Source organism: Oncorhynchus tshawytscha, linkage group LG05 (genome assembly GCF_018296145.1).
Source record: "Oncorhynchus tshawytscha isolate Ot180627B linkage group LG05, Otsh_v2.0, whole genome shotgun sequence".
Taxonomy (NCBI): Eukaryota; Metazoa; Chordata; class Actinopteri; order Salmoniformes; family Salmonidae; genus Oncorhynchus; species Oncorhynchus tshawytscha.
The window spans coordinates 14053565-14069353 of NC_056433.1; the positions used below are offsets into that span (position 1 = coordinate 14053565).

General features: G+C 40.5%; 2 protein-coding genes across 2 annotated transcripts; one reads left to right on the top strand and one right to left on the bottom strand.

Annotated features, from left to right (window-relative positions):
* Positions 1 to 338: 338 nt before the first annotated feature.
* Positions 339 to 2849, top strand: LOC112249975 (NF-kappa-B inhibitor alpha). Its single transcript, XM_024419755.2, has 5 exons — positions 339 to 665; positions 1185 to 1293; positions 1534 to 1830; positions 1953 to 2210; positions 2426 to 2849. The coding sequence occupies exons 1-5, from the start codon at positions 418 to 420 to the stop codon at positions 2456 to 2458; spliced, it is 945 nt and encodes a 314-aa protein (XP_024275523.1). The 5' UTR covers positions 339 to 417; the 3' UTR covers positions 2459 to 2849.
* Positions 2850 to 4089: 1240 nt separating this feature from the next.
* LOC112249976 (proteasome subunit alpha type-6) lies at positions 4090 to 7401 on the bottom strand. Its single transcript, XM_024419756.2, has 7 exons — positions 7223 to 7401; positions 6538 to 6632; positions 6330 to 6411; positions 5962 to 6117; positions 5576 to 5754; positions 5109 to 5203; positions 4090 to 4825 (listed from the first exon to the last, which is right to left on the bottom strand). Exons 1-7 carry the CDS (start codon positions 7296 to 7298, stop codon positions 4768 to 4770), a joined length of 741 nt encoding a protein of 246 aa, XP_024275524.1. The 5' UTR covers positions 7299 to 7401; the 3' UTR covers positions 4090 to 4767.
* Between the last annotated feature and the right edge of the window lie 8388 nt (positions 7402 to 15789).

The window sequence follows — 15789 nt, forward strand, 5'->3', positions numbered from 1 at the left end:
AACAGTTATGCCCCTCATATAACTTGTTATGACACATTAATTCCCCAAGTGAAAAGGGAATTCTTCAAGAACCAGTCAAAGGCACCTCTAATGTCTGTCTCTCATTCATATTCTATCTCATTCATTGAACGTATTTATGTCTGCATCACAGGTACGTCTAATAGGAAACTACAAGTTTTCATTCTTACTCGTGAGTATGGGGCTCATTCGAGAGGGAATTTTTCTCATAAAAGCCCGGTCTATGAGTTTCCCTAGTTGTGTCGAGATAACTCAACGTGGAAATCCCCCATTCTTTGTCTCCTCCCCGCTAGAATATTTAAGCCACTGGCGCCTCCCTTCAACACGCACTCCATTCCAGACTTGAGAGGGAACAGAGTAGTGAGTGGACTTGTCAGTCAGTCAGTCAGTCTATTCAATATGGATGTTTATAGAGTTTCAAACGACAACCAAATGGATTATAACGTCGATGAACGGGTATCGAAACTTGGCAAAATTATACCTAGCCAAGAAGACCGTTTTGATAGCGGTCTGGATTCGCTAAAAGATGATGAATATGGTAACCTTGTGAAGGAGCTGGAGGACTTGAGAGTGGCCCCCGTCGAAGTCAAGTTAAACTCCTGCAGTAATGAACCCTGGAGGAAAACAGTGACCGAGGACAGAGACACGTAAGTTCACTTTTATCTTTGGGTAATGTTGCATCGGTATGTTTTATGAATGCATATGATTTTGCATAAAGTGCTGTATTATTTTGTATTATAATTATACTATTTCAATGAGTTTATCTTCATTTGCATTGTAGGCCTAAATCACTTTTAAAACGCACAGATATGCGCCTGTTATCAAGTTGTGTCAAATTAATCATCTGATAGTCTGCATTTGCAAGTAAACAAAAGGACTTTTGGACTTCGCTGTCCGCTGAGTGTGTACTTTGGCTCAGAGCTACCCCTGGGCGGCGCTAAAATCAGCTATGCGCAGTTAGGAAAGTCCCTGGCGAGTTGCCAGGAACTGATAATGTATCAGATGTGTCAAGCCGCAACTGGTGGAAATAACCCCCCAAAAAATCCATTCTTGCGCAATGCTCCAGTGCTTGCGCTTTGTTCTTTTTTTTCAACCACTTCCTCTCAGACGTGCGTATTTGAAGCAAAGCCGTTTTTAACTCTTTGTTTTACCCCTCCTCCACATAGGTTTCTCCACCTGGCCATTATTCATGAAGCCACAGAACATGCTGAGCAGATGATCAAACTGTCACACAATGATGATCTATTCCTGGATGCACAGAACAATCAGAGACAGGTAATTAAAGATAACCAATTATTTTTTGTATAATTGACTAATTGAAGATGACAAAAATAGAACAATTAAAACACAAACTTAACGGGTTAATTAAAACAAAATGAATTGGTTGATAAAACACAGTCTTATTGAAACAGGTGGTAAAACATCACTACACTTACATAGTTATAAACAAGCCATCTAAATGGTTGTATTTACACCTGAAATCAATAGCTTACCACCTTCGTATTCTTCTTTCAGACGGCGCTCCACCTGGCAGTGATCACAGAACAGCCCCATCTGGTAGAGAGGCTACTAAAGGCTGGGTGTGACCCGCGGATAGCAGACGACAGTGGGAACACCGCCCTCCACATCGCCTGTAAGAAGGGCTCTCTCATCTCCTTCAGTGTGATCACCCAGAACTGCCCCCGCCACCTCCGCTCCATCCTCACCTTCCCCAACTACAGCGGACACAACTGCCTTCACCTCGCCTCCATTAACGGATACCTCTCCATGGTGGAGAGTCTGGTTCAGCTTGGTGCTGACATCAATGCACAGGTAAGGTTTCATCACACAGGTGCTCTTATGCCAAGAATCAAGAATCCCCATTGATGAATTTAAACCTAAATGTATTCACAGACCAAAGGAACTAATGTTTGGTGTATTTTTGTTTCCCCTAGGAACATTGTAGCGGTCGTACAGCGCTTCACCTGGCTGTGGACCTCCAGAACCCATCCCTGGTCCACCGGCTCCTCTCCATGGGGGCAGACGTCAACAGTGTGACGTACGGGGGCTACACGCCTTTCCACCTGACCTACGGGCGTCAGAACGCTGAGATCCGCCACCAGTTGTACGAGAAGACGGCCCAGGAACTCAGAGAGCTGCCTGAGAGCGAATCAGAGGAGAGTGAGGAGGAGTGCCTGTCTGGTGATGAACAGGTGAGATACTAAAAGTCACACTGGTCTCTCTTGTAAAAGAGATTTGATCTTTGTATAAATAAAGGTTAAATTAAAAAAACTGCATTACTAGGGGGATTGAGAAACGGCTCTATCTGGACTAATGGATTGGCTATAGTACTAAAAGAATATTGTCTTCTATTTAAATTACAGTTGCGATTACAGATTCCTAATGTTGTTACTTTCGTTCTCCACAGATGTACGATGACATTACATTTGGGCAGAATTGAAGCAGTCGCATCACGTGGTGGTGTGAAGTCAAGTCGATGAAGCTGCTACTGGCCTGTCCAGTCCAATCAAAGCACAGTGGGAACTCCAGGTCCCAGAAGCCTTTAGGGGGAGAGCCACATAGAGCTGGCCTAAAGACAAGACATCAGAGAGACAAGGCTGAAGATGGCATTTGTTTGGGGTGGAAGCCTTGTGGTCGGTGAAAATAAAACGCACCGGAAAGCATAATATGAGCCCTGACCTCTGAGAGAATTATCATATTTTCATGTATATATCAGACATCATATATTGTAAATACAGAGATATAATTTTTTATACTTGTGAATGTTTTCATTAAATGTGAGTGAAACACTATTGAAAAGAATCATTAAAATATGCATCTATAATATAAAATGGATTTTGACTGTTGTTTTCTACTCTTACACCCTCTGGTTGTAGTTAATTTTCTGTCACACTCTAGTAATTCTTCATGGCCATTTTTACACAGCAATATACAGACTTGAACCCTTAAGTTAACTGGCTCACTTAGCCAACGCTACTCACTCACTGACATGGAAATCCCACACAAGAGTCATGTTCATTTTTCATAGACTTGCAAGACAACTGAAGTCCCCTTCCCTCACTCAACACAAAGGGAAAATCTCAATTGCATACTCTCTCTCAAAACCCATTGGATGAGAAAGCCTGGAGTATGCAATTGAGATCTTCCCTTATTCCACGTCCATGTGCTAGTCAGAACTAGGAAACTCTGAAATTTCCAACATACTAACTGGTTGTAGTTATATACAGGCCTCGTTAAACAAATCAGCAGGTTGGAAATTTCTGAGTATCCGAGTTCCGACGAGCATGTGAATGCGGCATCAGTACAGTCTGGGGTTTCCTGGTTGGGGCGAGGTCACTATCTGTGAGTCACATTGTTAAAAGTCCCCTTGAATTGGATGTGTAAGAGGAACTACTGTTCCGTATAAAACATTCCACCTTGGAAGTGCTGCTGAATAAGTGTGTGTGGGAATTGATGACTCCTGTAGAAGAACCTACTGTTCACCAATATAAGAATTCTTTAAATTTACTGCACTACCCATGCCTATTATTAGTATTAACAGTCATAAGGAGAGTTAGAGACAGCACAACATGACACGACTTACCTTCAACTGAATGGATTTACCCAAGTTGTCAGAGGGAAATTGCAAAAGCTTTTATTGCTCAAACTAAACAATTTATCTTCCTGGACAGACTGACTCATGTATCTTCTACAACTCTTTCTCCCATTAGCACACTATTATAATCAGTGATAGAGAAAGATATGGTCCCTGGCTACTGTAATGGGAGTGTAAAATGGAACCTCTAATTGCAGCCTATTTGCTGTGAGCCAAATGTCAGTTGGCCTATTAACCTCTGGATTCTCAGGGGATTTCCTAAGGAATCTGACTCAGCCTCACCCAAAGACACAACAGTTCCAATATCTCTGCATGTGATCTATTCATATCCTCTGGACATAGAACTAACATGATGGGCCAGTAAAACAAATGCTGAGACTTCAGATTAGTCTTTTAGCCTCTATTATATAAACCTAATTTGATGTGATATTTCCCAATTCCCTCATCACATAGAAATATTGCACACTTCTCTCAAGTCAGTTTGCCTTTTGATTGTCACCAGAGGTGCATTTTATTTCTGACTTGAAGGAAATGGAAAATGCAAAAAAAAAATAATGATACAAGGAGGCAAACAGGTCACAACCAGTTTTGACTGATTGTAGTAAAGAACCTTCACCACATCTCTTCAATAGTATGTCATGTGATTAAATGAGCAGAACCACAACAGGAAGTCAATGTTTTACTCTGCAGCAATGTTCAAAAAGTCTCAGTCAGGTTACCCAATTTAGGTACAAACATTTTCAAGTTTGTACTAGGTCATATAACCAAGGCATGGTGCACATAATTCAGTCAAATCTATGATCACACATTGAGAATACATTTTTTTTGTATTACAAAAATGAAAATGGCATAAGCCTACATTAGAAAAGGGTTTAAACTTCAAAAATACAAGGTGGAATAATACACACAGAAAATATTGTGCAGTCTGTTATTAACCTAGTGCCGGAGTGAAAACCCGTTCTGGCATTGAGCGATCAATCTGAAAACAAATTCATCAAAACAGGATATTTAACTTTTTTTTTTTTTAATGGAACAGGGGGCAAATGTACAGTAAACAAGGATTAACACCATTCTTCAACTTGGGGACTACAAATCCCACAATTCTCTGACTGGGCCTTACAACATCTCTCTGGGCCTCTGTAGTTTTTCTGGGCTCAATCTCTTTCCGCTAGGGACACCAGGTGGGTGTCCACCTCAGACTCTGTCAGAATCCTGCAAGCAGAAAAGACAGATTAATAGAACAGAATATACCTTTGTCCACCCAGGATTGACAGTTTTCTTAGGCATTACCTTAAAGAAAGGATTACTAAAATTCTACATTTCTCACTAGTTTTTTTTGTTTTTGCAACAGTATTCTGGTGGTCCATTAGTGGGACAGCCCAATATAGCACCACCACATCTAAACTAACTTTTGTACACACTTTCTAAACAACAAAGGTCTTCCTGTATTTTATATGGGGACTAATGATGTGTTCAGAGCAGAGTGGTGCTTCACCTGAATTTAGGGTCTTCTGTTGCGATGACTCCTATCTCCAGCTCAGAGGGCTTGAAATCAATGGACAGGACTGTAGACAGACAGGTGATGGCGGTCTGAAAAAAGAAAGAGACAACACAATCTCATCCACTGTTTTTTGCAAAGGAGAGAACCAAATTCTGACAGTACAACATCTCGCCTACTGGTTCATTTCACTTTAATTTCAATGCACAGTACCAGTCAAAGGTTTGGACACCTACTCATTCCAGGGTGTTTCTTTACTTTGACTATTTTATACATTGTAGAATAACAGTGAAGACATCAAAACTATGAAATAACACATTTGGAATCATGTAGTAACCAAAAAAAGTGTTAATCAAAATACATGTTAGATTCTTCAAAGTAGACACCCTTTGCCTTGATGAGAGCTTTGCATCACTAAACCTTGTACTGTATGTACTGTTAGCGGAGTAGAAGGGTATATCTACCTCGACAGTTTCTTTAAAGGTCAGGTCAAGTTTTTTTTTAACCTTCTTCTCCAGGAAGCTGGTTGCCTCTGTCTGTTTGACCCCTGCAGCGGTGGCCTTAAAGCCACAGTAGTATCCAGCAGGGTCACACTTATACACCTGGGGACCACATTCGTCATCCACACCTATCACTATCATGCCTGAGGAGAGACATGCTATTAGTCAAACAGGAAGTACAGTACGCACAGAATTCTTTGACAGTTGTAAATAATATTGGGGAAGAGATGCATTGTCTTCTATAATGTCTGAAGGAAAATTAAGAGTACAACACGGATCATCACTTGTGCGTTTCTTTGACCGTAGAACTTATATCCAGTGATGGTGAACATGACTAAACATGCACTTACAGCATCCCAGTGGCCTCATCTCAGCATTTTGTGTGTACACCTGAGAGATGTCAGCGATCCTCTTACATAGCATGTCCACTGGGATCTCATAACCATACTTGTAATTCCAGTTTGCTGCCTCGTAGCGTGCTCTCTGGACCTGGGACTTGCTGTCCGCTGGGGGTGGGAGAAGACAAGAGACAAGCAGTTAGAAACAGCATTGGGACTTGTTCAGGACAAGGTAAAAGGTCATGCATATGCTAGTATGTGTTTTGAGATACACATGGAGTTGAGTTGTTGTGAGTAACAACCAGAGTAGCCTGTCTGCTATGAAGCCTGGATGGTCCATCACTCTGCTGAAGACTGTTGTGCTGGATATTGTAGCCTACCTGTCATCCCTGACATCACACAGCCAATGTTCTCCGTTATCCTGAACAGGTGAGTGACTGTGGAAGAATCCAGTAGCTTGTCCTTGTGGAGACAAAATGAGGTGATGTAATTTCTAAGAAATACAATTGATGTACTAAATTAGTCCTCCACTGGTGAGAAGCCTAGAATAATGAGGTAAACAGCCATGAGTTTTACAGCTGAACTTACTGGTACTTTCTTCTGTGTGACGACTACTGCACAGTCTTTACCTCTGACTGCTACTGACGTGAGACCACCTTGGTTTATGGCCTTGAAAGCATACTCTGTCAAAAACAACACATAAAACAGGGTTATTCAGGACATCACATAATTTTAACGCATACAATAAAAAAATCACTTCAACAGATAACAGCAGTCCCACTATATAAGACTGTCAGAGAAAAAACGGTATACCATGATGATAAACTGCGAGACTAGCTTGCTAACAACATAATTTGCAAGTTAGCTATCCTCACTAGCAAGCCGCACTCACATGCTATTAGGCTAGCTACTCAAAGAAAGCAACATGTTTTCAGTAGCTATCTTGTAAAAAAATTACAACCAACTTCATGTTGACTAGTTAGCTAACGTTATGTTCATTGTGTTTCTTGAGTTTACATGTACCGGGTGTTAGCCTAGCTAGCATTCTGTTTAAATATGTGGATATTGAACTGGTGTAGCTTGCTAGAATACTAGCTAGTTCAAAATAACTTTCAAATGAAAAGTAGGCTTATTGTTAACTTGCAGCTTGTAGTTAGTTACAGCAAAGATGGGTTTCCCCTTTGTCTGTGGTTACAGTTAGCGCTAACTTAGCTAGGAACCATGACTGAGCATTTAGCTAGCCGGCATACGATTGAAAATACACTGTACCAACCAACTTGGTAGAGTCTACCCTCTGGAGAGAAGATGGTGATGTGACGATCGAATCCTGCACTTGAGCCCCGCGACATTTTGGTTTTAATTTAGTTAGCTAAAAAGCTAGCTAGTCCCAAATATTTAGCATGCGCAAATCTCACGTCATGCAAACAAAAAAATTATGTTCACCCGGAAGAAGTAACAAATAAATTGTAACTACATCCGAGGTCAAATAAGCAGTGATCCAGGGTTGTCGTGGTAACGTACACTTTTTAAAATTGTATTATTGTGAATTCAAAATAAACAATATAGAAAAAACAAAGAGTATACAACGGATTATGCAAACATTACAAAAGTCAGGGGAATACAGACCTTGTAAAAAGCGCAAACATAACTTTTTCTTTATTTTCTTCACCTCAACATTGGCCACTTGCTCACTCATAGCCCTATTGATCATCATTTTTATATTGAGGAATATTATATAATATAATAGAGTATTATAAAATAGAAGTTACAGTTATTTAATTGGGCGGCAGGGTATCCTAGTGGTTAGAGCGTTGGTGGCCAGAAGGTTGCGAGTTCAAACCCCTGAGCTGACAAGGTACAAATCTGTCGTTCTGCCCCTGAACATGCAGTTAACCCACTGTTCCTAGGCCGTCATTGAAAATAAGAATTTGTTCTTAACTGACTTGCCTGGTTAAATAAAGGTAAAACGAATTTATTTATTTAACCTTTATTTAACTAGGCAAGTCAGTTAAGAACAAGTTTGTATTTCATATTCGAGGCATATAAATAAATGTCACCTTTTCCAACAGGTAAAGGTGAGACCACATTTTTCTGCGATGATGAGCAGCCCATTTTCTCTGTATCGATAGGCCTACTCACACTCTTCGTCATTCATCAGGTATTTACGGTATCTGGCCCTACTGACAAACTACTATTCAGAGGGGAGTGTCATCATGATCCTCCATGTGCTTGTCTCTTGCCACGTTCACAACAACTGGGAACTCAGAAATCTCCTACTTCTGACTTCAGTGCGTTGAAGACAACTGGAAAATCTAAATAAAACAAGCTCTGACTGGGAAAAATAATTTTGAACGGTCATCTAACTCGGAACTCGGGAACTTGGGCCTCTTTCTAGAGTTCCCACTTTCCAACCTGAAGATCACTTACGTCATGATATGACCTCTTATTTTTTCTGACTTCCCAGTTGCCTTGAAAGCACTATTCCTTCTTTGGCCTCTATGTGCTCCTCTAGAGAGAAAAGGGAGTTCCTGCCAGGAATTTTATCAGGCAAAGAATAAGGAAACAACTTTGTCTTAAATGAGATAGCACATCGATTCAGCCTGCATCGATCAGTTTAGAGAGCAGTGAAGTCATCTGATGTAAGACAATGATAAACAGTTTATTTGAAGGAAGCAAAGCACTCGATAGCTGAAGGGAAACATTTTTCAAATGAGATGTTTATGCGTAATCATCAATAAACAAGTTTACTCCCTGTGCCAGAACATGCAGTACTTTCCTTTTCCCTGTTCCTGGTCGGCTTGACTGAGTGTTTTAGAACAGGGATTATAATGGGTTAATAATTTGACTATTTGCAGATGTAGGATCTTCATTTTATCACTCTTTTGTTTCAGAGAATGTACCTGCACAGCAGGAAATGTAACCTTGTAGTGTATTCAAGGTTTAAAACGGCTTCTAAAGTTTGTAATTTCCATTTAAAATGTCAGACTTGATTTGCCCTAATGAAAAATCTATCAACCCCTACAAAAATATCAATTCATTATAATCCACATCATAATTCACATGTTCTGTTGCTGCAGGATAATTTTCCTGCTGTAGCCAGATCCCACATCTGTACTGTACTTGGCATGCAGGTTATTTCCCTTTTGTCCCACTTAACTGTTAGGCTCTTGGCTGGATTGAATTGCTTCCTTATCATGTATTACTAGTCTGGTACATTCAGATCAAATTACTCAGGTGACTAGCTACAGTATAGTTTGACAACCAGTAAAAGTATTAGGATTAAATATTTTGGATGCTTTTGATATGTTCTCAATGAATCAAATCCGTAAATCAATGACTAAAAGGAAATATATATATATATATATATAAGAAAAGTCATTTAATTGAGATGTGTGTCGACATCACGTGCCACTTGCTCACTCTTTCACACACACGCACGCACGCACACACACACACACCACAGCCTTATCTTCTTCCGATAATACACAGTAGCAAAAAATCCCAAAGTGTCTTCCATTTGGTGTTGTAAGGCTGGTAATACACCATTCAATAGCTCGCACGCAAAGCTCACCACATAGGCCTATAGCCATAGTCACACCTTGTAACTAAATGGTGCCTTGGGTTGAATAATGTTGAGAGATAGGGCTTTATAGGGAAAGACTGAAATGCCCAAAAAGGATTTTACAACTCCAGACTCCTTATTGTGATTAATATCAGAGCATACAGTAGGTATAAACTTGTCAGACACAACTTTTCAGAAACAACAAAGAGGGTATAATGACAATAGGTCCTGTTAAAAAAATAATAACTGGAAAATACAAAATGGCTGTTGAAAAGCACCACCTGCCACCTTGTTTTAATATTTCACAGTGTATACAGACAGTTCCCCCCACCCCCCACCAAACAGACCTGGTATCTCTCATTTTGTCTTCCCCTCTTCCTGTATTCTGTCCTTCTCACTTCTGTTCTTTCTGTATCAAAGGAAGCAGTATTTTCATTCATTGGAGGATATAGTCTACCTACCCTTTTTGAAAGGAAAGAACCCCACCCCCATTTCTCATGTAGTGATGTGTGGGACAGAAAGTCACTGACATATCCATGGGTTGCTGGGGGATCTCCACTTGCAGTGAGTATATACAGTATGTTCATACAGAACCACCATACAGTAGTTTGCCTCATATTTCCCACTAAAGGTGAAGCAACAAGTAACATACATTGTGAGAGATTCTTAATGACAGGGCCTTCCTTTGAAATCAGTGGGATCTGAGTCCATTAATGTAAAATGTATACATTTGACACATTACTATACCAGACATGTGTGAACTTATCTTTACACATAGGGATTACATTTTTTTTTTAATCTATAGAATACAGAGTTCTAGGAAACTCATAATTCTGTGTAGTGACATGACATTTAAAATAATAATTTTGAAAAAGTTTGTTTGACTTTATACCATCAAATGTGAATAGTTCTTCATAAATTCCTCTTGTTCATTACAGTGTGAGCAGAAATTAAGATTATTGAAGAAATCTCAAAATACTGAGATGATTTCTTGAGATAAGAATCTAATCTTGTCTGTTTGTGCAGTACACTTACCACACATTTTCTTAGAAACTGATCGCTGAACGAGTTTCTGAGAATGTCTTGAACAGAGATTCAAAATAAATATATAAGATTGTAATTTCATCTCACTTATTAACCAATGTAGTTTTTATTTTGATTAGCGGGGACTTTTTTTCCTTCGGCCTGCATCGCAAACAGATCCGGGTTTGAGCAGCCGGAAGTCCCAATTGTGTGCACGAGGCGGCACACAATTGGCCCAGCATCATCCGGGTTACAAGTTGTAATGAACACGATGGGAGATAGAGCTGGTTTCAAGCACAGGGCGCAGCAAGTGTTTATTGTAATGGACCACAGGAGGAGGCAGGTAGCTGGGTCCAGGGGCAGGCAGAAGGTCAAACACAGGGGGTCCAAAAAGGCAACAGTACTGGCAGGGAAAAGGATAGTAACGTTGTCCGGGAGATCAGGCAATAGGTTGATAACAGGAAATCCAATAGGCTAAAGTACAGGCAGGGAATAGGCAAAAGGCATCGTTAGTGAGGCAGGCAAAAACTATCATACACGGGAAGAGTAAATTACAGGGAACCCCAAGCGCTCCAAATTAAAGTGTATCACAAAACAAACAATACCTCACAATGATGCAGTGCAAAGAAATGAACTAAATAGTGTGTGATAATGACATACAGGTGTGTGAACAGGTGATCAGAATTCAGGTGATTGGGATCTGGAAAGTGAGCTGCGTTCAGGGGATCTACGTGTTTGAGAGTGTGAGTTGGAAGCAGGCGTTACACAAGTCACATCTTTATACAACAGATTGACACTCAATACAAGCATTTATTCAGAAAATAAACTTTCTGACAGGTATTTAATTGGTGGGGCATGGAGGAATGGTTGCAAAATACTAAAACAGGTGCTTTTCATCAAAATTTCATCCTCACAAAAAGGTGTGAGAAAAGGTTGGCGCTTTGATGGTTTACCTTAGTCATTCTCAACCAGGTGGCCTTTTTTAAAAGTGTTTCAGTGGGCCTATGAACTGAAAGCATTGATAACCCCTGGTTCACCCTGATTGAAACCCCATGTTTGCCGGCCTCTGCCACAGACTTGCGTTGTGGGCGTCTGAAGACAAAGCACCTATCCAGTGGTGGAAAAAGTACTCCAATTGTCATACTTGAGTAAAAGTAAAGATTCCTTATTAGAAAATGACTCAAGTAAAAGTGAAAGTCACATAGGAAAATACAACTTGAGTAAAAGTCTAAAAGTATTTGGTTTTAAATATACTTAAGTATCAAAAGTAAATGTAGTTGCTAAAATATACTTAATATAAAAAGTAAAAGTAAAAGTATGAATCATTTAAAATGTCTAATATTAAGCAAACAAGACTGCACAATTTTCTTGTTTTTTAAATTTAGCCAGGGTCACACTCCAACACATCATTTACAAACAAAGCATTTGTGTTTAGTGAGTCCGCCAGATCAGAGGCAGTAGGGATGACCAGGGATGTTCTCTTGATAAGTGTGTGAATTGGACCATTTTCTGTCCTGCTAAGCATTCAAAATGTAACAAGTAGTTTTGGGTGTCAGGGAAAATGTATGCAGTAAAAATGGCATAATTTAATTTAGGAATGCAGTAAAGTAAAAGTTAAAAAAAATATAAATAGTAAAGTACAGATACCCCCAAAAACTTAAGTACTTACTTAAGTACTTTACACCGCTGCACCTATCTCTGTGGGATGGTGTGGTGTGGTGCGGCTGTTGGGGCTGTGAATTCACCCGGCAGGGACTTCACAATGCCTGCTGCTAAGAATAATGTGTACAGCCACCTGCATGTTTTCAGGCATACAAATATTTGTTAGGTCTTCACTTTATAATGCATTCATTTTGATATCCAATATGAACTAATCCAAGATACTTGTAAACAAACAGAGGCTGGCATATTTGTCGACAGTCCAGCCAGAGTCAGGTAAACAGTACATTGTGACCTGGAGGATCTGTAGTGCAGTAAATCTCAGGGTTTTGTCTGTACTGTACCTGATAAACCCAGCAAGGGTTTTGGCCTCCTTGACCTGGGCTAGTGCCAGCTGGGTCAGTGTACTCTGTTACGTCCATCCCATCCTCTAGTGTTTCAAGGGAGTAACGCTTCTGTATTCACAGCAAATATTTAGAAGATTCTCACACAGGTGTCCAGTATCTTTCCTGTTAGGGCTGAATTTCAGCAGAAATAAGGAATGTGCTTGGGCTGGTACAGTCAATAGCCTCTTGGCAAATGTGAGATGCTTTATCAACGAAGACAGAAGATCATTTATGCTTAGGAACACAAATTGACAAAGAGCAAGTCCTGTCTGGGGTTTTAGGCAGTGGGCTTATGTGGCCCCATTATCAAAAAAGGACATGGCATTGAGCTGAATTTATGGCCTTCTGTGAAATCTATCTATTACTCCCTCCCTCCCACCTCATCTTTGCTTTTTCCAATAGAAAACTGATCTAAAATACAGTAGGTTTCTCTGAGAAATTAGTGTGTAAACCATGAATCATCTCTGAGCAGGGTTTCTGTTTGGATGCGAGTTAGAGATGCACCATTTACCATGCATGAATGAATGAGCAAATGTTGTGTATCATCTACCAGGTGTTGGCAGTAACAATAGGCCAGACATAGACAGGGATATATGTGGTTTACCCCACATATCCTACCATGAATGTCACAGTAAAACCTTTAAATAACTCCCATGAAAACCCCTCAGAAAGACATTGACACAACCCTTCAGGGAAGCTATCTACTGTATATCCACTATGGACTGATGGGCTCAGCATCATTGTAAGGTCCCAATTAAGAGAGCCTGTAATAAAATATCCAACACAAATTAGCAAAGCCACAGGAACACTAGACCTCAGTGTGGTGGGCGAGTTTAGTAGGCCATAGGGCCTGACCCAAATGGCACTATATTCCCTATGTAGTGCACTACTTTTGACCAGGGCCCATAGGGTAGTAGTGCACTATGTATGGAATAGGGTGCCATTTGGGATGCAGATATATTGCCTGCCAATGCAGATATACTGCCTGCCAATGCATTTCCCTGTGTTAAATAATTTCAGGCCTGTACAGTGGGTTATACTGTATATATATATACACACACACTAAACAGTTTTAGAACACCTACTCATTCAAGGGTTTTTCTTTATTTTTACTATTTTCTACACAGACAGTGTCACCAGCAAAGCACCCCAACACCATAACACCTCCTCCTCCATGCTTTATGGTGGGAAATACACATGCAGAGATTATCCGTTCACCCACACCGAGTCTCACAAAGACACAGAGGTTGGAACCAAAAATCTGTCCATTGCTCGTATTTCTTGGCCCAAGCAACTCTTCTTCTTATTGGTGTCCTTTAGTAGTGGTTTCTTTGCAGCAATTCGACCATGAAGGACTGATTCACACAGTCTCCTCTGAACGGTTGATGTTGAGATGTATATGTTACTTGAACTCTGTGAAGCATTTATTTGGGCTGCAATTTCTGAGGCTGGTAATTCTAATGAACTTATCCTCTGCAGCAGAGGTAACTCTGGGTATTCCATTCTCATGGTGGTCCTGATGAGAGCCAGTTTCATCATAGAGCTTGATGGTTTTTGCGACTGCACTTGAAGAAACTTTCAAAGTTCTTGAAATGTTCCATATTGACTGACCTTCATGTCTTAAAGTAATGATGGACTGTCATTTCTCTTTGCTTATTTGAGCTGTTCTTGCCATACTATGGACTTGGTATTTTACCAAATAGGGTTATCTTCTGTATACCAATCCCACCTTGTCACAACACAATTGATTGGCTCAAATGCATTAATTTACTTTTAACAAGGCACACCTGTTAATTGAAATGCATTCCAGGTGACTACCTCATGAAGCTGGTTGAGAGAATGCCAAGAGTGTGTAAAGCTGTCAGCAAGGCAAAGGGTGGCTATTTGAAGAATACATATAGTATATATTATACAGTATGTATATGTGTGTGTAATATATGATATAACTAATTATTTTCAAAATGTCAACAAAATGCCTCTCTCACTGACAGATTTACATCAAGTGTCAAACTGCTTGAGGAAGTAAACAACACTGGCGCTGCTGTGCCAAAGGGCAGCAGGAAACCTAAAACCCTCTTCTCCTTCCACCCTCTCTCTCTCTCTCTCTCTCTCTCTCTCTCTCTCTCTCTCTCTCTCTCTCTCTCATGCTCTCCACCCCTCCTCTCGCTTTTTTTTTGCAGGATGAGAAACAACTTGTCAGAGTAGCAACAGACCCTCTGATCCCCAGAGGGAGCATTGGATCTCAGGCATATTCAGACAGGCCATAGTCCTGACAATCAGGCTCCACAGGTACCTTTACTGTACCTCATCTCCCGCCCTTCTGCTCACTGTTCTGCATTAAATGTCTCATATCCCTCATAATATGATAGCCGTCTGTAACACATTAAGTCACCATCCTACTGCAGATGCTGCAGGTATAAGTCACCCTCTCTCTCTCTCTCTCTCTGACTGTTAGATGACTTCACTACCTGAGGGCGGTGTGATCACAATGAGCCCAGCCGTCCTCCCATTCTTCCTTCCACCAGCTTCTACTGCTTGAGGGTCTCTGATACTGAAGTCATTGCATTGCTCATCCAGTCCTGTGCTGAAACCAGAGAACAAAACCACATCAAACAATCCCATAGGGGAAGAGTGATACTCATGATCAGTGTGTTAATCTAATACATTTTGAGACTAATCATAGAGCACAGTTGTTCCTGGCTGGAAGGGTAATATATAGGCTAAGTCCCAAATGGCACCCTATACCCTATATAGTGCACTGGTCAAAAGTAGCTCTTGTCAAAAGTAGTGCACTATATAGGGAACAGGGTACCATTTGGCCTTTGGGACTAACCATTCTCAGCGTCTTGCGCGCCATTTTGTATTGAATCTAATAAGTTAGTGAATCTGACCTCTCTGGAATGAAAATGGATGGCCCTCCCTATAACCAAAATAATAATTAAAACATTAAGTGGATAGCAGAAAACAAGCCTACCATGTACCCTCCCTTCTTGGACAGATCAGAGCCTTTTAGAATCCGTTATTCATCCTGTAAGCATTACATGGCAACGCAGGAATTTTGATTCGTACAGGGCTGTGGGCCAGAAGGTTGTGGGTTCACAGAACACTGTGGACAAGAGTATGGGTGGAATTATCTCCTTTATAATAAAAGCATTGCATGAATGTATTTGCAGGTCTGAGAAAAAATTGCCTGTCATAAACATTTCATGC

Coding starts and splice junctions, on each gene's coding strand:
- LOC112249975 (XM_024419755.2), top strand. CDS start 418: ATGGATGTTTATAGAGTTTCAAACGACAACCAAATGGATTATAACGTC. Junction 666..1,184: donor GTGACCGAGGACAGAGACAC/GTAAGTTCACTT, acceptor TCCTCCACATAG/GTTTCTCCACCTGGCCATTA. Junction 2,211..2,425: donor GCCTGTCTGGTGATGAACAG/GTGAGATACTAA, acceptor CGTTCTCCACAG/ATGTACGATGACATTACATT.
- LOC112249976 (XM_024419756.2), bottom strand. CDS start 7,298: ATGTCGCGGGGCTCAAGTGCAGGATTCGATCGTCACATCACCATCTTC. Junction 5,755..5,961: donor GATGAGGCCACTGGGATGCT/GTAAGTGCATGT, acceptor GTCTCTCCTCAG/GCATGATAGTGATAGGTGTG. Junction 4,826..5,108: donor ACAGAAGACCCTAAATTCAG/GTGAAGCACCAC, acceptor TTCTGCTTGCAG/GATTCTGACAGAGTCTGAGG.